This window comes from Dipodomys spectabilis, unplaced genomic scaffold, assembly GCF_019054845.1.
Source record: "Dipodomys spectabilis isolate Male_0828 unplaced genomic scaffold, ASM1905484v1 ptg000140l, whole genome shotgun sequence".
Taxonomy (NCBI): domain Eukaryota; kingdom Metazoa; phylum Chordata; class Mammalia; order Rodentia; family Heteromyidae; genus Dipodomys; species Dipodomys spectabilis.
Genome location: NW_024870817.1, coordinates 10,620,004 through 10,641,953, shown reverse-complemented (window position 1 = coordinate 10,641,953; position 21,950 = coordinate 10,620,004). Strand labels below are relative to the sequence as shown.

Here is a 21,950-nt window from a genome sequence, read left to right as displayed (position 1 = left end):
TCTATGAGACTCATGGACTTTGCTGCTCCAGCTGGCTTCAAACTGTGATCCCTACATCTCAGCCTCCTGAGAACTAGGATTACAGGTGGAAGCCATCAGTGTCCAGTTCCAAACTGCCTTTCTTTTCTTTTTTCTTTTTTTGGGGGTCTGTCGTGGGGCTTGAACTCTTGGCCTGGGCACTGTTGCTCAGCTCCAGCTCAAAGCAAGTGCTCTACCTCTTAAGCCACAGAGCCACTTCTATTTTTCTGGTGGTTTATTGGAGATAAGAGTTTCATGGACTTTTCTGGCTGGGCTGGCTTTGAACTGTGATCCTCAAATCTCAGCCTCCTGAGTAGCTAGAATTACAGGTGTGAGCCACACGCGCCTAGCCATCCAAACTGTCTTATATAGGCTAAAAATATAAATGTTGTATGATAGTTGCTATTTGAGACTAAGAGATAAGGTACCTAAGTTGTTTTCTCCCCCTTCATTTGAAGGAAGCTCGAGTTTTCCTAGTTTTTCCTTTTCCATTTGGGCTAAACTCAGCAAATTATTTTAGCCTAGAAGGAACGGAGGAAAAAGCAGAAGAAAAGAAGCTATTTTATCTGGTTAGGAAAGAGAGATGAGTAGGTTGAATATACCTCTCTCTCCTATTCTCCATGTGGAATATAAAGGAGTCTGGATGACTACACAGAGATTTCTCAGCATTTATGACAAGGGACTATCTCTCTGTTGGTCAACTGGAGATGAGTCTCATGGACTTTCCTGATGAGTAGCTAGTATTACAGGCATGAGCCATTGGTGCCTGGCTCTGGAAAAAAAATATATGTAGTAGTTTATTGTATATTCCTTAAAGCTCACTTAGGTTTACTATAAAAGAAAGATATGTGCATATGCACTGATTGCAGTGCTGTTCACATGAATCAGTTGAGAAGTCCAGATGAATAGATAAAGAGAAAAATGATACATATATTTCATGGAATATTATACAGCCACAAAGAAAAAGGAAATAATTTCATTTGCAGGGAAACAGATGGACCTGAAAATCATCATGTTGAGCAATATAAGCAAAGTTCAAAAAGCCAAATACCATGTTTTCACTCATCTATGGAAGTGAGCCTAAAAGTATATACATATTTATTGAAATGTACATACATATATGTGCACACAAATGCATGCAGAGAACATGATTGTAAGGGGATTACAAAGGGGAGGAAAGGAAAGGATTGGAGGGGAATAATTTATTGAAATATTTGCAATAATGTATAAAGAGCACAAGGAATTTCATTAAGGGGGTAAGGTTGGAAAAGAAAGCAAAATGAGGGTCATTCTGATGAAAATATAATATATGTACATCTGAAATACCATTGTAAAACTCCTTGGAACAATTAACACACCCTAAAAACCATGAATGACAGGAAAAGTTAAACAGGCTGTTGGAGTATGACTGGGAAGGAGGGAGAGGGTGACAAAAGAATATGGTCGATACTTATATATATGAAAATAGAGCACTGAAACCATTTGAAGTTGTAGACAGAGATGGGATAGAGGGGAATGATAAGGGGTAGGTTTGATTTTGATACATATGTTAAATGCATGCATGGAAATATCACAATGAACCCTTCCCTTATACAACTAATATATGCTAATAAAAACCAACTCATTTAATTTCACTATAATAACAGGAAAGTTCATTGGTGTTCTGTATCAACAGTGTTCTGATAAACATCAATAAGGGTCATGATATATATATCTCCTGGATTTCTAATATGCCTTAAAATAACATGGATCATAATGTGCCAATTATATATACATATATATCATTTATGCAAACAAATAAAATTTATACAAATAGATATATCAGATCCTCCTTAAGATATATACTACAGGGTCTTAACCATAAAGCAATAGGAGGTTATCTAATTAATACTTTACTTGAGTTACATGTATATATATAATATATATAGGCATATAAAATATATAATATAGAGCCGGGAGCAGCTGGCTCAAGACTGTAATCCTAGCTACTGAGGAGGCTGAGATCTGAGGATTGCAGTTCAAAGCCAGCCTGGGCAAGAAAGTCTGTGAGACTCTTATCTCCAATAAACCACCAGAAAACTGGAAGTGGCACTGTGGCTCAAGTGGTAGAGCGCTTGCTTTGAGCTGCAGAGCTGAGGGACCGTACCACAGGCCCAGAGGTCAAGCCCCATGACTGACAAAAAAGGTATATGTATATATATGTAGATATATAATATCAGGATATTATATATGTACATAAGATTATATTTAGGAACATATATTTATATATTATACATATAGGGATGTATGAATTCAGATTCAACTATGGAACTGAAAAACTGCTATAATGTTCTAAAAAAATTACCCACTGTTTCTTCCTTTTAATTGTGAAGGTAATAATAAATCCATGTTAACTGATTTTACTGTAAAGGAAACCAAGTGAGATAATAGATTCCGTGACTTAGATAATCTCTAATTTCCACATAATGCCTAGAATCTGATACACACTCCAAACAGCATTTTATACCTACCTTGCCTCCTACAATATGTCAAAGATGGTATCCAGGTTTATAACAAACATGGGCAAAAATCAAGACTGAAGAAATGAAAACATGATGTAGAAGAAAGAGGAGGTAGATTAGAGATAGACACACAGATAGCAGAAACATTAAGGTATTTTATTTGAACAACAACACCCAAACTAGTTTTTACTCCTTACAATGTGGGCTGATAAAACAAACAGGGGCCAAGTATAGAATTTAAGGTTGTAGGCTTTTTCCCCCCTCAGAAAACTGCAAATAAATAATGATAAGACATCATAGTGTTTCTGATAATCTGTGACAATTCTAACACTGTCATTGAGGCCACCACTGGAGAAACCTGCACGTACTGAGCCCTGACCTACTGAGTCTTTTATCTGCATGTGTACTCTCCACAGGCCAAGCAAATAAAGGCCAAATGATAATTTACACATGAATCAACTTTCTCTACAGCATGGGCACGGGAGACGTTTCTTTTCTCTGTTACTGAGAGAAAGGCAGCCAGGTCTACGCTTGTCTCGCTAGAAATCATACAAGTGAAATAGTAATTTGCAGGGAAATGGCAGATCAGCAAAGGGAAGCTGTTCTGAATGCCTGATAAAAATGGCAGTCACAAAGGACTAGATGAATATTTAGTTTAAAAACAGGTCTGACGGTAACAATGAGTCTTTATCCTATTCAAAACGGCTAGTGTCATACAAACTGAAAGGGAGATACAATCCTGATAGAAGATTACACAAGATACCTTGGTAGGTATCTTTGAAGATTTCTTCGAATTCATTTTAACAAGTGTAGACCCATGAATCCTTTCCTCTAGGTCTTACCCAGGGCTTGTGGTTATCTCAAAGGAATGACATGTAGAAGGTATATTGCTCATTTTAACAATGAGAAACTAGTCAGGATGATGATTTTTAAAGACTCAATCTGGTTTCTTTTTATACCATGAAATGTATAAAAGGAAAAAAATATTTTTTTTCTGTATTTTCTGTCAAGCTATAGCTCCTTGATGAGGTCAACTTTTATAATTTAACAAAAATACAAATTGCTATAGTCATTCTTATATAAGCACAAAATGAATAATACTTGTAGTAGCTCATTTAACAGAGAAAAAAATGACATTATTAAATTTCTAAGCAATGACATGTACCTAACAAAATTAATAAAATTGTTTATAATTCTTGGCTCAATGAAACTTGAATGTATAACTCCCATGTGTATTATGAAGAGAGCCATCATTACTTATTTCACCCATATAAAATCACTATATTAAAGAAATTGACTTGTATCAGTTATACCAGGTTGATTTCATTGAATAAGATGATTTTTTTATTCTTTTATTACAACTTCCATAGGTTTATGTAGACTACATTCCATCTACCTTAAAATGGTTACCTTCCTATTGAGCAATATATATCCCTAACTTTTTTGAACTCACCATTCAGGAACCTCTCCTCTCATTCTGTAGTCCTGGTATGGTATTTAGGTACAGAAGAATGTCAATAAATGCTACTGTGCATACATGGACTTCCAACATTTAAGGATAGACTAAGATCTTTTAAATAATTTTATTCATCAGTTGTAAATTTACGAAAGAAATGTGGTATAATTTGGGGATCGTAAAAAGAAATTCTGAATTTTTATTCCTTTGGACTCCTGAAATGAATTTGTAAACTCCAGATCACAATCCATAGTCTGAGAAAAATGCCAAAAAATAATGAGTTAGAGGATTTAAGTCTTATCAGTTCTTGGTGATGAGTTGCATTAAAAAATTGTCAGTAAACAGGCTTTTGGTATTACTTAATTATTTCTCTTTACCTTTTACAGTATGAGTTTTCTTTTTAGCCTTTTTAAAGAACTCTTTTACTTCCTGCTTGCTTCCTTCTTGTATGCCCCCTTCCTTTAAGCTGAAAAAATTTTTGGCACTACCTGTCTTCTTAATTACCCTATTCATTTCCATACTGCTGGCTGTTTAGTAGTTTTACTACTTAAAATTACCATTTTTCTTAAATTGTAAGCTCCTAGTCGGTAGGAATCAGTCCTTTCTTGCTGCATAATTAAACAATTAGGGCTAGCCTTTCACACTGTTTGCCATAGATGTCCCTGGTTGAGAACATCTAAGAATGCATTTAAAAGACAAACTGTAACTTAATTTGTGCTATTCATTGTCCTATTAAACAAATGTATAGACAAATTCACATCACAACTTTGTACAATTAAAGGTAAGCCTCATGACTGCTATATGAGATGGCCTCAATGTCCCTCTCAAGATATCAAAAAGATAGTCTGAACAGAGAACAACTAAATTGGACTATTCATGATGTTATACTGAATTTTATAAACTCTGATGAATAATCTCAATGAATGAATTTCTTTTACTGCTAAAGTTTCTTTTTCTGTAAGAAATTTACTCTAATTTTCAAGGCAATTTAAAAATACTATTTTATTTGTAAGGACTATGATTTATAAAAGCCAAGTGGGCTTTTATAAGTAAGGATAACTTAAGTCCACATAAGTAAGGATAACAAAAGGGATGGGGTCAGGGCTATGGCTGACACCTAAAATACTAAACACAGTAAAGAAAATGTTAACTTTAGTGCATTAAAATGATCCTATTTAGGTGACATTTTGCCTTTTGAAGTTTTAGGAACAGGGGACAGCAGGCATGTACAAACTAGAGACTTCTCAGCTTTTCCATATATTTTGATTCTTCTCCACTGCTATATGGATAAGAATGCTTCTTATCAAAGTTTTCTCTCCTTGTCTTATCATTTATCCAGTTCCTTCCTTATTGATCACCAGACCATGAAAGAGACAATGGACAGCTTTACTAGAGTCAATACATTACACTGACATCACATCTACTCAATCTACTGGGTCTGTCGATCTGCCACGGGGGAAACTGGCTAGACCTTTGATTTGATGTTCACAAAAGCAAGCTGATAATTACAAACATTTGAACAATGCTTTTTGGAACTCTTCAAAGTACTTTCTAGAGTGTCTAAATTAAGTTGATGAGAATATACCTAAAAAGGAATCTTAAATTTTCATTTTTGAAGTAAATACCAGATTTGTCCATCTCAAATTTCAGTTTCTCTTGAGGGTGAATATTGGACTACATGCAAATGAAAACTAGTCTATCAAAGCAGACAACATTGCTTTTTTGATTTGTAACAAATGAATAGAATACCAGACACACACACACACACACACACACACACATAAAGGTTTGAACAATGAATAACTAAGTTAAAATGTTCATGATGCTAGACTGATTTTTATGAACTCTGATGAACACTCTCTATGATTAAATTTCTTTTACTACTAATGTTTCTCTTTCCTTTGGAAAGAAATGTACTCTTATTTGCAAGGACTTCTCTTAAAGAGGTCAAAGTAAACAATAGAAAGATATAATTTTCAGGCAGTTACATCCTAACATTAAAGTGGTAAGCTACTGTTTTTAGTACTTTTTTTTTTAGTACTGAAGAACTGGTTAATATCTGGAAATAGACTCTATTTTTAATGGATTAGGTGTTTTTTTTTTTTTTTTTCAAGTTTGAATAGGCTTAACTAGGGGAAAAAAATCTGCCTTCAAAGGGTCACTTAGCCATTAAAAAAGAAAAAGTAAAATAAGTTCTTCAGTTAGGGATTCTTCTTGGACTATTTCTTGTTGGTTTTGTTTTAAAGACAGGATCTCCCATGTGGTTTAAGCTTGTATTGAACAACCTGGCAGGTTTCCTGACTCAGCCTCCCAAAAGTTGAGATTACAGGTGTGCATCACCATGCCTGACAAGTTATAATTCCTAATAAAATACAACATTATTAAAATTCTTGCAGAGTATTAAGGGAAGGAGAACTTGCCTTTCAAAGTAAGTATTACTTGCTATGTTGAGGCTAATGAAAAACTTACTACATTATAGTGGCAACTGCCAAATAGTTGATGTGCACATTTCAGCAAAAGCTGTGTTAGAAATGGCTAGGTTTGGGGATGAGGCAACCCCTGTTAGGGTGATTCTGACACACTGCTCATGCATGATTTAGAGCTTTATATTCTAGTAGAGAAACTTGTAGATCATATGGAAAGTATATTTGCTAAGAGATTGGAAGGGCAGTACTAGTGATTGAACTCAGGGTCTTCTGTAAGCAAGACAAGCCCTCTACCATAAAAAACACACCTCCAGTCTCTTTTTGACTTGGTTATTTTTGATGTATGTTGTCATTTTATGCCAGGACAGGTACAATCATCCTACTTGTGTTTCCCAATGTTGCTGAGGATGAAAGGTATCCACCACCGCACCCACACACTGCGCTCCACCATGCTCAGCTATTGATTGAGATGGAGACTCACAAACTTTTCTGCCTAAGTTTGATCTCAACCTCCATCCCTTTATCTCCACCTCTCAAGTAGAATGATTGACTTGAGTCACTGTGTCTGACTATAGATAAAGAGAAAATTTGAAGTTAACCCCTGCATTTGCATTTTTAACCCTGAAACTTTTTTGATTGCTTTACTAGTTCTCTTAAATAAAAGGGATATGTATGTATGTATGTATGTATGTATATGCATGGCTAAATACCAAAATTATGTTTGAAATTTTTCCTCCCAAAGCAGTTCCTCTCTTAGACTTCCTAATCTTAGTAAGTGATACCACTTAGATGTTCAAGGCAAATATCTAGGATTCATCCTTTATCCTTCCTATCCTTCACTTCCCATATCTAAGTGATTATGTTGGACCTGTCTTTCCAGCTCCACTACTACCATCATAATCTCCTGTCTAGACTCTTAGCCAGCTTCTTTTTTTTCTTTAATGGGCTTCACTTTATTTTGGAGCTCTAATCTGGTTCATACTGTAGAACATTAGAATCAAAGTCTCACATATAAATCAACCTATGAAATATCAATCCCCCCCACCATATACTAGAGTCAAATGCTTACATAAGGTATTTATTTGTTTGTGTCTGCTTTTCAGTACTGAGAATCAAACTCAGATCTTTAGGATCAAGTTCTGCACAGTATTAGCCAGCTTCTTAAGTGGTCAGCTGCTTATACACTTGCTTCCCTACCAATTCATTTTCTCCCTATAAAGTAGATACTATTATCACTTTCCAGTTGAAGATCTTTTCACAATGTTCCACTAACAAGACAGAATACAAATGTGGACTTCAGGTCTCCAACGTCTTGAATTGTATGGTCCTTGTCTGTATCACCTCGCTCAACATATTTCTGGTGCCCTGGCCTTCTTTCCGCTCCTTGAACAAAGGAGTTCTTCCTCCGTAGACCTTCACTAACTCTCTTGCTTTTCAAGGCTGAGATAAATTCACCAGACCTTGAGATATATCCAGCATATCTCAAGGCCACATACTATGTCTGTCAATTAAGCAGTAGAGTGTTTTAATGGATATTCACCCAGGATCAATTCAAAGCATAATTCTATGTATAATGTAGAAATGTAGAAAAGGACAGACTTTCTTAAGGATTATGTCAGTTTTAGGATTAAGTATAAAAGGCAATGGTAATTGCTCACTACAAAATGTTGAAGAGTTATGAATTACTTTCACTTAAAATTGTGCTCTTTAAAATAATTGTCTAATTTTTTTTAATGTGGGTTTTTGTAGAAGTACCTTAGAAGAGGAAAGTGCTTTTCTTTTAATTGATTAGATTGGCTCCTCCCAGGAGCATCCAGGATGCCACCAGTTCAGGATTTTCATTGTGATATACAAAATGCTGACACTGATTATACGCTAGGAAATGATGAATTGTTTTGCTCATTAGTATGGGCAGCATTATAAGCCCTTAAAACCAGATATTTTGCATGGATTGTATCTGACAGGGTTCTAGTAGTTTGAAATCTTCCAGAACCTTGGAAGAAACTAAATTAGTCTACTATATTATTTAATGTAATATATCTAATATAATCTACTATTTTACATATATCTCTAATATAATATCATTATATATATCTATGCATATGTAATATATATTATATCTAATGTAACATACAATTATATATACTATTATCCTAATGTATATCCGTGTATGTATCTTGTCATCATTATTGTTACATCACTTGTTCCTATAACTGTCAAGAACGATTTTACTATTAGTTTTATAATTAAAAAGCATTGAATGTAAAGAAGTTAAATAAAAAAATCTAGTAACAATTTTTTGATATGTGAAGGGAAGAATAAAGATAAAAGTTTAACTGAAAGTTACTGATGATAAAGTGAGCTGATTCAGAATTCAAATGTTACTTGAGAATTTGTTTTAAATGGCAAATAAAGCTGGGTGCTGGTGGCTCACACTTGTAATCCTAGCTACTCAGGAGGCTGAAATCCGCAGTTTGAGGTTCAAAGCCAGCAGGCAGGTCTGTGAGACTCTTGATCTCCAATTAATCACCAGAAAACGGAAAGTGGAAGTGTGGCTCCAAGTCGTAGAGCACTAGCCTTCAGCAAAAGTGTATAGGTATAGTACTCCGGCCCCAAGTTCAAGCCCCATGACCAGCCAAAAAGTAAATTAAAAAAAGGCAGATAAGTGTTGACAATACATGTCCTTAAAAAAACTTCATATAAGGAGTAAAGATTCTTTTTGAACAATGTCATCTCTTCCCTCACTCTCTCCCAGTTTTTTCCCTCCTATCTCTAACCACAAGTTTTATAGTTTTTTTTTTTTAACATAGTGTCCAGTAAGTACCATTACTGCAAAGAAATAAAAGAAAACATACTAACAGAACATAAACGAAACAGTAAAAAAGAAAAAAAAACTCATTTCTACCACCTTTATAATAACAATAAAAAGTTTAAAAAACTTCATCCATTTGGCCAAAAAATTAAAAAAACGAACCACTTCATATAGTTGGGCACCAGTAGCTTATAACTGCAATCCTAAAGGAGGCGGAACCCTGGATCACATTGGGTTAGAAACCCAGCCTAAGCAGAAAAATCTTCGAGATTTCATCTTCGATTAACAGGGAGATTTTTGAATTAGAGGCATGGCTCAAGTGGTACAGCACCAGCAATGAGCAAAAAAGCTGGAAGAGAGTACAAGGCCCTGTGTTCAAACCCCAGGATAGGTATTACCAATCAAATAAATAAATAGGAAAAATCTATTTTAATAAATTAATTAACAAATGTAGATTGTGTGGTCATTGAAATGAATCTGGTCAAAAGAATAGCTTGAAAAAGGATAACAGTAAATGACAAAAAAGATAGAAACATTACAGATATAGCTAATTAATGTATCTAAGTGGGAAGAGCTGGTTAGCATTTTATACTGCCAAAAACACTGGCTAAGAATGTCTAAGAGAGGGCCAGCTGATGGGACCTGCACATGTTCACTTCTTTTCTCCATTCCCTTTCACAGTCTTAGTCAATCTTGAGAGAATATTGTCTCCTATCATTTTCAATGATTAGTTGTCTACATAATATAACACAGTTACATATGAAAAATGAAACAGTTCCAAATCTTCTTAGATCTCACTTGGGCATGGCCATGTTTATTATTTTTAAAATGATGGGACAGTAAGAAACTTTAGGGTGTTCACATTTTGGCAGCAGTCTCAAAAAAGTAGTGTCAGAAGTGTTGCTGCACTCTTTTTGGTGCTTGCCTGGGGCTTGAACTCTTGGACTATATTCCTGAGCTTTTTTGCTCAAGGCTAGTACTCTACCACTTGAGTAAAAAGCATTTCTTAAGGTAATGAGGAAAGGAAGAAAAAAAATAATTACGGTTGATGGACAAGGATTACTTAAAAAAAAAAACAAACCACCAAAAATTCAGTACAGAACTAAATTGTGCATGAAGAAAATAGAATTAAAAACTCTGTATTTACACTTACCACAGGATTTATAAGTATGACTAGCTATTTACTAATCTTTCAATAATTTAGAAAATGTCATTGTCTGATCTGACTCTTTTAATTACATCAGTGGAAGTTAACATTTGACCATGAAAGTTCTCTTTAGTTCCTCTCATTTCTACTTGGTTTATCTGAAGAAATCCACTCAAATCACATCAAACCAAATGCAAACCATTTTGTTCACTACAATGACTACACATGAAACACAGTTGTCTCTAGCTAATGAAATGAAATACAACACTTTTTCCAGTATCATCTCATAAAAGAAAGGTTTCAAAATGAATAAGGTATTTTTTTTTACTTTCTTTTAGTACCATTATATTTTTCTACTTTACAAATCTACATTCAAGTTGTAGGGGAATTTTAAGTGAAATAATTTAAAATGGAATGTTTGAAGCAGCTCACTGACACTGATGGTTTTGTTTTGGGATATGGAATATAAAAAATTTCCTCAAGATATTTTCTGTTCAGCATAAAATATTTAGAATGTCTCATTTCCAAGTGATCTGCTGGGAGTTCATGACAGATGTGTTATTTTTCTTTTTCTTTTTCACATCATTATTGTGTCTCATTAGCACTGATGATTTACCCGTGGCAGAATGAACTTTTTGAGAAGGAAGAAAAGTAGATCAGCTTCTTTGGAAAAAAAAAAGAATAAACTAGGATAAGATGGAAAATAGAAATTAAAAACAACAACAACAAAAATACCCAGCAAATACCCACAAGCAGCCCATAGGGAGTTTACTTATTTATGCACCACATATGATCAATTCAGTAGCTGTTAGTGTCAGAGAAAGCCTTAGTATAAAGCATTCTCCAGGTGTTGGTTTAGGTTTGTCATTATTTCCTATTTATAGACTCTGTCTAGTAAAAGAAGACAAATTACTGTAAGTAGGGGTAAATGTGATTAAACGAGTCCTCTGAAGATAAGCGGTACATGGACAAGGGTCACTAGCACAAGTGACCTTTCTTTGCCCAAACCAAGCTTTTATTTAGTGGAAATGGAAATGCAGCAAAGCAAGAATCCCTTCTATCAAATACACCCAAGAGAAAATGTATTCATTTTATTCTAATAGGCACTTTTGCCATTGCAGTATTCTACTGACTCGCCGATAGTGCCATAATTCACACTACACCAAGAACGATATTGAAAAAATAATTTCTCCAAATTATTTATCCTAAGGAGTGTAACTGGAAACCAAGATAAATAGTCATAATCAGAGTTGTTCTAAGGGGTAGAATGCAAATTAGTGGCTATCAGATCCTCTGAATCAAATGAAAAGTTTATAAAGTTTCAATTAAAATATCCACACCCTTTCTTTCCCCCATATGGCAAGGTCAGCCCTTTGAGTGAACAAACAGCGCAGTCGCCTCCAGTGTAGCTGTTATCTTCCTCAACAAGGGGAGACATTTGGCACAGCCTAAAGCTGGGGCATGAACCCTGGCTAAGCTTAAGACATTTATCTGACAGCATCAGCTGACACTCCACAAACACATTTGCTCTCCATGACCTCAGAGCATTTGTGATTAATCAAAAATGTATCTTGGATCTTGAGAACAAGCTACAACCAGGCACACTGAAAAAAGAAATGTGCTCTCGATCTTGCTTATCGACTCAAGAGGTATATTGAATTTAGAAATAGCAAATAGAATAAAGTGATCAATATGTTCTCACTTGTCCATGGAAGAGCAAACTTTATCCCTCAAGCAAAAGACATTGATCATGTAAATGTTTCAGAACTGCTTTCAAACGAAAGAATGCAAAATGGACATGGTGGGCTAGCGGAGGTGGGGGATGGAGGGTAGAGGGTAGTGTCTGTCGAAGAGAAAGTTTTACTTTAACCTAAAGAAAAATGAACAAAAACTACAGCTTGAAGACATAAAGCATTATATGTTTGTACTTAAAAAATAAACTGTGTGTTCAAGTTAAAACCTTTTTTAGCAACATATTGCCAAATGTTCTTAATAAAACATTGTAAAAGAAACTTTAAAACTTAATGAAGGAATATTGTTTGTGTAGAGAAAACTCCCTGCCTTAATTTAAATGAACATAGTTATAATACATCCCCTATGCACTGTTTACAATTTATAATTTATAATTTATGTCTCTTGGTTCAAATTTACTATTTATTTTCTGCAGTCATCTGCTAAAGAATATGAGTAGCATGTGAATATTATAATTTTCTGCTTCCCAACATAGTATAATTCAGTCTATTTTCCTTTTTCTTTGTACTTTTAACTTTCTGATAACAATATTGAACTCTAATTAAAGTAATGGGAGAGAGAAGTCATATGTCCCACACTTGATAATACGAAAATAACAATTATTAAAAAAATTCTACAATTGAGCTCATTAAATCTCATTCTTGCCTGATCACCCACTGGTTAGGTTACAGTTGTTCACAATCCTACAGCAAGATTGCTCCACTAAAGAAAAACTACATGTCCGGGTCCCTGTTGGGTATGGCAAGCAAACTTTCATAGCATGTGCTCACTCTATAAAATGGTGGTACTAATTAGAAGATATAAACTCATGCTGAGCCATGATATGAATTGGCTCTATGTATCTACAAAGCTCACAGCAGTACTAGATTTATACTGTTGTGGCTTTAAACTAACACTAAACAGAAAATTCAACTTCTAAAAATGTATGATAAGAAAGCAAAAAGTAATTGAGTTGAGAAAACAAAACCATAGCCCCTCATTTTTTGGTTTTCCTTCGAAAATGCTGCTTGTGCTCTTAGAGGTTGCCCAGTACTTTCCTCCCATATGTTTACCTAACTTAAATTCTTCAAACATGAATTGCAAGTACCAGATAGCACAGCTGTATGTTTTGACATCCATGGTGAAAATGAGCAGAAAATCTAACTGTTCCATATCAAGAAGTATTTTTACTAGTGCTAATGTGCCTTAAATACCTTGTTCCACAGATGAGTGGCCTGGCACCTGCTGCATGAGAAATAGCCAATTACTGTTCAGTGTCTCTAATTTTCTGATTCAATTAGCATGCTTCAGAGCTTTCCAGTTTAATTGCAAACTACTTCACAGTTAGCTCTCTGATTAATCATTGCCCATCTGCAAGCCATCGGAAAACTTAGTGGAACAAATTTGTGTACTTTGGAATGCTGGGAGCTTAGCAAATCAAACTTGTTTTGGTATATAAAGCTTTAATTTTGTTTGCCCTTTTCAGCTGCACTTGTAAGAAGCTCTGTACTGATTAAACAGGAAGTCCGGACAATAATATGCTACATTATGCATATAATTACTGTAAATACAACCGAGATTGTAGAAACATCATTTAAGGTTAGGCACTAACATGAATGGAGAAGGGGGTCAAGAAAACACATTTGGAATCAATTTCTTTCCATTATGACCAAATACAAGTATCAAGGGGGAAAAAAAGCTGCACGACACGCTGTGATGTCATTACAGCACCTGTTCCCCTGCAGGCATTTTAAATTCTGGCTTTTCATGTATTCATAAAATCTTTCTTGTTATTTAATTAGTAGAGTACTAAGTTTTATAAGCTTTGTTTACAAAACATATATTAGGGATTTTAAAGCAAACTGGCACCACATTGTTTACGCTTCATTTTCTAAGCTTTTGTGCTGGCCCACTGAAAGTATGAATGATACAAACCAAACATTTTAATTGAGCTTTGACTGGATTTTAGATATCTTAACCTACAATCATCTTTTCCTCATTTTTGAACAATGAGTAATGGATTGCATATTTTGCACACGAGGAAGAAGTCTCAGTAATGGTGCTCCTAAGTCCTTTCCAGTTCTCTGGTTCCTATCTTACCAATTTTAGAATTTTCGAACATACTTTTCAAAAGCTCCTAAATACATTTATGATATATGAGCTTTCATTTGCACAACTCAAATTTAAGCTTTAGAAGAACAGGGACCATGTGTTCATCTAGTATCTTTATCAGCAGGGCCTCCCGGAGAGCCTGAACATTTCTGGTGCCCAACCAACATTTGCTCGATGAAGGAAATGAGAGCAGTATGGGTTCTCAATTTTCTGTGTCATGTCACAGTGCCAGGCTGGACATTGTTGTCTTCCTCTTCTAACCCTGATAGGAGGTAGACAGGAGGTAGTCACGTTATCTTATAAAGATGTTGACAAACATTATCATCCTAGAAATATTTTGGCTGAAAGAACAATATGAAGAAGTGAGCTAATTATGATGACCCGGAATTACCAGCTGTCAACAGCAACAATAAACTGTAGATTAGCTACATCTTTTATAAAGATCCTTACCATATTATGGAAATGTCTAAGAACTGAAAGTGAAAAGCCAATTGGTAGTTGGACAAATAAGAGTTGGAAAATTATGTAGTACAAAAAAAAATTCACTTAAAATTTAAACATAGGGGCGTACTCAGTGTCCAGTGACTTTCTGACTCTCTTAGATATTTGCAAATAGTTCCTATTATATTTCCCTTTGTTAAGGGTTGTAAAACTCAAGTGGGCTGACTTCAAGCTTCTCTGAACTTTGTAGGCAGCCAATGTAAGAAACGCTGAGAAGGCATAATCTGATCATAGCAGCTCAAGCAAGTGAGCAGGCATGTTGCCACATTCTGCCCACGAGCAGGAAAGCACGGCTGGAATCCCTACTAAGATCAAATTACAAAATAATCAAGCTTTGTGGCCAGGCAGGCACGAAAGGCTACTGTGAGGTCATGAGATAAATCAGGAAGCAGCCTGGGCAAACAGGCTAGTCAAAAATAACATTTTTTATACCATACTTACTGCAGTTTTTTTTTTTTAAATTTAGCAAAGGGCAAGTGGCCTTACCTATACCAGCTCCCACAAATTGAGCCTTATGTTTAGAGATAAGCAATTAAACTCTACACATCAAAGGAAAACAAGGTTTCCAAAATGGAATCCAGCCAAGGAGAGAACAAACTGGGCCTTCCTCCCTATCCTGTGGTTCTCAGTCTTTCCTCTACCTCTTACCCACTGTGTAGCCGAATGTTAATGTATATCAGATAGTAACAATGAAGCAACTGAGTGGATGAGTGAAAATGATAGCAAAGCACACTGAAAATGCTTGCAGGACCCCACTGTGTTATGAGAGGATAGCATATCTTCGGCCAAGAGAATTGTTCCCAGAATTAATCTTAGTATGCAAAAAGCAGCATATTTATTCTTCAGAGGACAGTTAACTTTTTAAATGGGTCCCAAAGTTGTACCTCCTATTAGGATCACATTTTAGCTCCTGAGAAGTTTCAGTGTGACTGTGTTGTACCGACTATGTGAGTTCACAAAATTATGTAATTCAGTTGATTTTTCATTAGAAGAGAAATATATAAAAATCAGGGTAGATTTCAGAGGGCACTATCAAGGCTTTTTTTTTTTTTTTTTGTCAATCATGAGGCTTGAACTCTGGGCCTGAGTGCTGTCCCTCAGCTCTTCAGCTTAAGGCTAGCGTTCTACCACTTGAGCCACAGCGCCACTTCCGTTTTTTGTTTTTTTTTTTTCTGGTGGTTTATTGGAGTCTCAGGACTTTCCTGCCCGGGCTGTCTTTGAACCATGATCCTCAGCCTCCTGGGTAGCTAGGATTACAGGTGTGAGCCACCAATGCCTGGCAATATCAAGGCTTTTTAAAGAACTAGTATTTGGCAAACTTTGGCTGTGACAATGAAACTCAATGTGGGCAGGAGGATTTGAAAGATACAAAACAAAAATAAATCTAAATGCAGTGTGACTAAAGATTTTTGGCACAAGTAGTACTGGACATACTAACAATGACAAATTATTTTGTAAATACTATAAATAGCTTCAAAGAAACACTTTTAAGTGGTCCAGTGTGAACTGAGGGATATGTGTTATTTTTTTTTTTTTTAACTTCTTGTTTGATATACACTGATGAATTATTCTCAGTAATGTTTTTCTTAGATATAAAAGCAATATAAGCCTGGGTTCTAGTGGCTTATATCTATAATCCTAACTACTCAGGAGGCTGAGATCTGGAGGATTATGGTTGGAAGGCCGCCTGGGTAGAAAGGTTCTCAAAATCCCATCTCCAAAATAATCATCCAGGCATGACTTATGTTATAAGACATGTGATAGAATGATAGCTGAGCCAGCAAGCTGAGTAAGTAGGAAGTCCTGAGTTCAAAACCCCAATACCTGGGAGAAGAAAAAAAATGCAATATGCTTACCTGCACACTATAAACTCAAAAATAAGTTTCAACTTCTAAAAGGTGAAATATAGGTGATTATAAAGCTCTTAGCAATTTTCTTAAAAATGAAAAAAGGCAGAAAGTAGCTTTCTTTAGACAGCGAATCTTACAGGAGATAAGAAATTCAACATCGACTGTACTCTAAAGCTTATATCTTATTGATAATTTAAAATTATAATTAGTGTTCTTGGGACCAAAAGCTACATAGAAAACGAAATATGCACATATGTATGAGATGTGAGGCGCTGCTGCTGGAGAGAAATACCCTATTTTTATAGCAAAAAAAATCCTACTGAAGTCTATCCTTTCATTTATATGTCTCATGTAAATTACACATAATTTTAAATCATTCAGCACATTGAAAATGGCCAGGTCTCATAGCATGCCTCCTTTATTACCTTCTTTTATCAATTAGCCAAAGCAGAGCAAAATTTCTGGAAATATTTAGGGATTAAAGTTACATACTTTTAAATGAATTAAGGAATGACCAGTAGATAAAAATTGGGTTTTATTTATGTAATCTGGTTAAAAAATATGATTTCTCTACTCTAAAAGCATTTTCTTATGCAGTAACACCACCAAAATAGCTTAAGTTTAAAATAGTGGATTTCCCATATGGTTAGTCCACAGTAAGATAAAGTTGTAAATGAGGGGACTATGTGAAGAAAACATATGAAAGCCTTAAGGGCACATGCAAAAAATGTGGCATTACATGATTTACATACACAATTTTATTCTCTAAAATTCAAAGATTAAAAACTTAATATGTCATAATTTAAATCATATTTCACATCAAGTATTCCTGATTACATATTTATCTCAATTTAGAGCATCATGTGGGAGAGCAGTTAGTAAGAATCTAACCTTTGCATTTCTTGACTTTTTTGGGCTTGTGGTAACGTTGTATTTATAGAGATTCTACACTTTCAAATTTAAGTCTTGAAATGTCAGAAAAATCCCAAAGCTGAGATCTCACAGAAGGTGATTTTTAACAGTCCTTAAAAAGTAAAGACTTTATGATCTTCTGACAACTGGAGCTTTCAAGTTTAAAATTTTAGCCCTAATATTACATAAGCATACACACTGGCTCGTTTATAAAGACTTGATCATCTTTGATGGGCCTGGAAAAGAAAGGAAAAGAAGAAAAGATAAAAGTTTTGAAGTTCAGGAATATTATATAAGTACAAATGTAACAAAAGTAAATACTTAAAATATTTGTATATTTAAATACTTGTGTATTTAACTGTGGTCTGTCATTAGAATGTATTTCTATGTGAATAAACCAAGGGCAGTTAATTTTTTATTATTTGTAGTAACAAAAAGATGGAGACAAGTCAATAGTTTGGGGCTGGTACGTGGATGAGAATGAGAGTCCCACAGAGTTTAAGGAACTTCCTCAAGATTGTACTGGTAGCTAGTTTTAGAATTACATTTAAAATATACCAACTGTTTTCAAATCTATTTAGCACTCCTATAGTGAAAGTTTATGTGTATTCCTACACTTCATTTAGTTTTGTTTTCTTTTTCTGGATTTTTTTTTTATTATCTTTAAGTAGCTGTACGAAGGAGTTGCCATACATCCAAACTGAACACAATGCATCTTGTTTCTACATTTTCACCTATCCTTCCCAATCCACTCCTTTCCCACCCGATGGTACTCTTAGGTTATGTATTTATTTTATTTTATTTTTTTGTCAGTCATGAGGCCTGAACTCTGGGCCTGGATGCTGTCCCTGCGCTCTTCAGCTCAAGGCAAGCGCTCTACCTCTTAAGCCACAGTGCCACTTCTGTTTCTTTTTTTTTTCTAGTGATCAGAATCTCATGGACTTTTCTGCCTGGGCTGGCTTTGAACCATGATCCTTAGATCTCAGCCTCCTGAGTAGCTAGGATTATAGGCATGAGCCACCGGCGCCCAGCTTTATGTATTTAATTTTTACTTCACTTATTTTCACCATGTCCTGCTGTTTTACTGTGTGACCACAAGGAAGTCACAAACTAGTTTTCTCATTACTTTCAATTCAATCAATGTTCCTCCATCACCTCATTTCCACAACATTTAGACATTACAAAGATGGTGTTAAGTGGACTTCTCTTATTCTTGAGTATTTTTTATGATTTAGGAAAGGAGAGGAATGGAAAACAAATATAAAGTTATTACTTAATTTGACTAGAAAACTGTCAAAGTTAAAAGTATATTCAGTCTTTGATCACCAAGGTTATAGAATCTGGATTAAATGATGGCATAGCCTTCTTCTGTCAATGTTTTGTTTATTCTTATATTGCCTATATATTTGATAAGACCATAATTTTTAGTAGTAATATCAGTGCAACACAATAATGAGTTTGTGGGGCTGGGAAGGTGGCTCAGTGGTAGAGCGCTTGCATGCCTAAGGCCCTGGGTTTGATTCCTCAGCACCACATAAGCAAAAAGAAAGAAGCTGGAAGTGACGCTGTGGCTCAAGTGGTAGAATGCTAGCCTTGAACTGAAGAGCTGAGGAACAGCTCCTAGGTCCAGAGTTCAGGCCTCATGACCGGACCCCCCTCCCCCCCGCCAATAATGAGTTTGTGAATGGTATACACTACTTAAAAGTCTTAATTTTTTTTTAGTAATGGGTTTGAACTGAAGGCCCAGGCTGGTTAGATAAATGATCTCTGATTTAAGCCATGCTGCCAGTCTTTTTTGCTTTTAGTCTGATTTTCAAAGAGATTTCTTTTGCCCAGGTGAGACCTCAGATCTCAATCCTCCTATTTCTGCTTTCTGAGTGCCTACAATTACAGGCATGCAGGACCATGTCTGGCTTATGTTATAGATTGGAGTCTCCTTAACTTTTTTTCTGGATAGCATTGAATTGCAATCCTCCTACATCTGCCTTGCAAGTTTCTGGATTACAGATATGAATCATTATGCAGTTACAAACCTTTTTATATCCAAATGGTAATAATAATTTAGTGAAATAATGGGTTTCTTTGGTATAGGCTTAAAGTTCGTTTTTACTTATTTTTAAGTAGTTGTCAATGCAACATGTCAGTATATGAGTAAAACTAATCTTGATCAATGTCACTTCTTTCCATCATGCTGGTATAAGCTTTAAATGTGTTAATGTGCAATGTAACATCAAAAAGAGATGCAATGCTTTCCTTGTCTTATCCGAAAAAAGAAGAATTTCCAATGAGAAGTTTTTACTATTACCTTTAGGTCACATAGCTTCTATTCCAAATATTAGAGTTTGGTCACAGATTCCTACAATATTCTCCTGAGTGGTCTTTTTCATTAACCCATCCTTCACTGACTACACGTGCACTGGCCAGTTAATCCACTTTAACTATTGTGTTTGTCCTATTTGGATCCCACTACTTTTCTTTGCCTAGAAATACCTTCTACCAACAAAATGACATACTCCTTTTCTGAAAACAAGTATTTCAGGCTTGATCATAAGGAATGAACATAGTATGTAGCCTGTAAGTTACCTCAAACATAGTTTATAAAATCATTACACTGTTATCTAATCATCATCATCATCATCATCATCATTTTTATTTCAGAATACTGGAGTTTAAACACAAGGTCTGGCCTTTACTCAGCTGGTTCTAACACTTGAGCCACATTTCTAGTCCAGCTTTTTGCTGGTTATTTTGAAGATGGAGTTTTGTGGACTTTTTGCTTGAGCTGGCTTCAAACAGAGATCCTCCAGATCTGTTTCCTGAGTAGCTAGGATTACAAGGGGGAGCCATTGGTGCCTGCCTGGCTTTTATTGATATTTTTAACTTACGTATTATGAGTTTGTATGTTGTATAAACCCACTAAGGCCAGGCACAGGCCTTGCATCCCTGAATTTAAATGTGCTCTGATACTTATCAGTATCATTTTCAATTATCATAATGGTGAAAAGGAAGGAAAAACTGGAAGAAAAAAATAAAAGATATAAGCAGGACTTCAATGTTCATTTATAAACTAAATACAAAGTGGTTTATGAAAATATTAATCAAGTTTTGCAAATACCAAGTTGTAAATGTTCAGTGAAGAGCTTCCAGCTTTATTATAAATTATAATTGAACTATTTGTAAAATAGTGAAACTATTCTTTGATGTTTTCTTCATTTAAACAGTCTTAAGTAACTTCAGCTTGTTACAATTAAATAAATACTTTCAGTTCTAAGAGTTCTATGCCAATGAAGAAAATTAAAAAAAAGAGGGCTCAATAATTTAAATGTCACAGTTAATAAATCAATCGGACAAAACTGCAAAGTACTTTATAGTTTAATTTTTTTATTATTTGTTTTTGTCTGCTTGAAGAGCTGGGGATCAAATACAGGTAAGTGCTCTACCCGAGCCAATAGTTCGAGTGTTAATTTTAGGATATAGTAAAACATTTGATCTTGAAACAAATTCATTTGATCTTGCCCACTGAAAAATGTTGCATAGTGATATTGTTCATTGTAATATTAATCTTGAAATTTAGATCTAATCTAAACTTTAGATAACATGAGACCTACTGACTTTGTTCTATTTTTAGATATAAAATGTTCCACTTACTAAGTGGGTACTGGAAAGGAGTGGGTGGGGCCAAGGGGAAAGGGGGATATGAATGAAGAGGTGAAGAGGGAGAAGACACAGGCAAGAGTCCAAAGTATATTCTACAAAACTAAGAAGAGTAAGGGAGGCGCTGGGAAGGTGGCTCAGTGGTAGAGTGCTTGCCTTGCATGCATGAGTCCCTGGGTTCGATTCCTCAGCACCACATAGCAAAAAGAAAAAAAGCCAGAAGTGGTGCTGTGGCTCAAGTGGTAGAGTGCTAGCCTTGAGCTGAAGAGCTGAGGGACAGCGCCCAGACCCAGAGTTCAGGTCCCATGACCGGACCAAAAAAAAAAGAGTAAGGGAAGGGGTGGGGATTGGGAGTGAGGGGTGAAAATGTCGAAGGTGGTGACATTGATCAAGATATATTGTACTCATAAACTGCTTTGCTAAATGGACAGTTGTTTGTACAATTTTTAGTTTAAAAGTAATAAATTATTAAAACACAACATCCCATCTAGTAAGTAAAAGACATAGCTCTTAAATAAATTTTGATTATTTTCTAAAGGAAGATATAAAATTTGTACCACAGATGAAAATGAACTCCTTAATATTTCTTTTATTGACAACATGATGGACAGCGGGGTTTCAGTTATGTAAGTAAGGTAATGAGTACATTTCTTGTCAACCTTGTTATCCCTTCCATCAATTTTCTCCTACTTCCCCCTCCCCAAATCCCTCTCCCTCCCCCCATCCCAAGTTGTACAGACCATTTCCATGTCTTGTGTATATCGCTGTTGTATTGGGAAAATGAACTCCTGTGTTATCTTCAATAGGGAGAGAGAGTATATATCTTTATA

At 35.3% G+C, this 21,950-nt stretch overlaps 1 protein-coding gene across 3 annotated transcripts in view; it reads right to left on the bottom strand.

The window, feature by feature from the left end:
* The window catches only part of Fam172a (family with sequence similarity 172 member A), a 380,050-nt gene that overhangs the window by 48,118 nt on the left and 309,982 nt on the right, over positions 1 to 21,950 (bottom strand). For 2 of the 3 annotated variants that reach the window (XM_042691029.1, XM_042691031.1), the window contains one exon: positions 16,957 to 17,702. The exons of the other annotated variant lie outside the window; for it this stretch is intronic. Coding sequence is in view for 1 of the 2 variants with exons in the window: in XM_042691031.1 (XP_042546965.1) it covers positions 17,674 to 17,702 (29 nt within the window). In the remaining variant the exon portion in view is untranslated. Of the gene's footprint in view, positions 1 to 16,956; positions 17,703 to 21,950 lie in introns of those variants that run through there. 3 annotated transcript variants of the gene reach the window in all.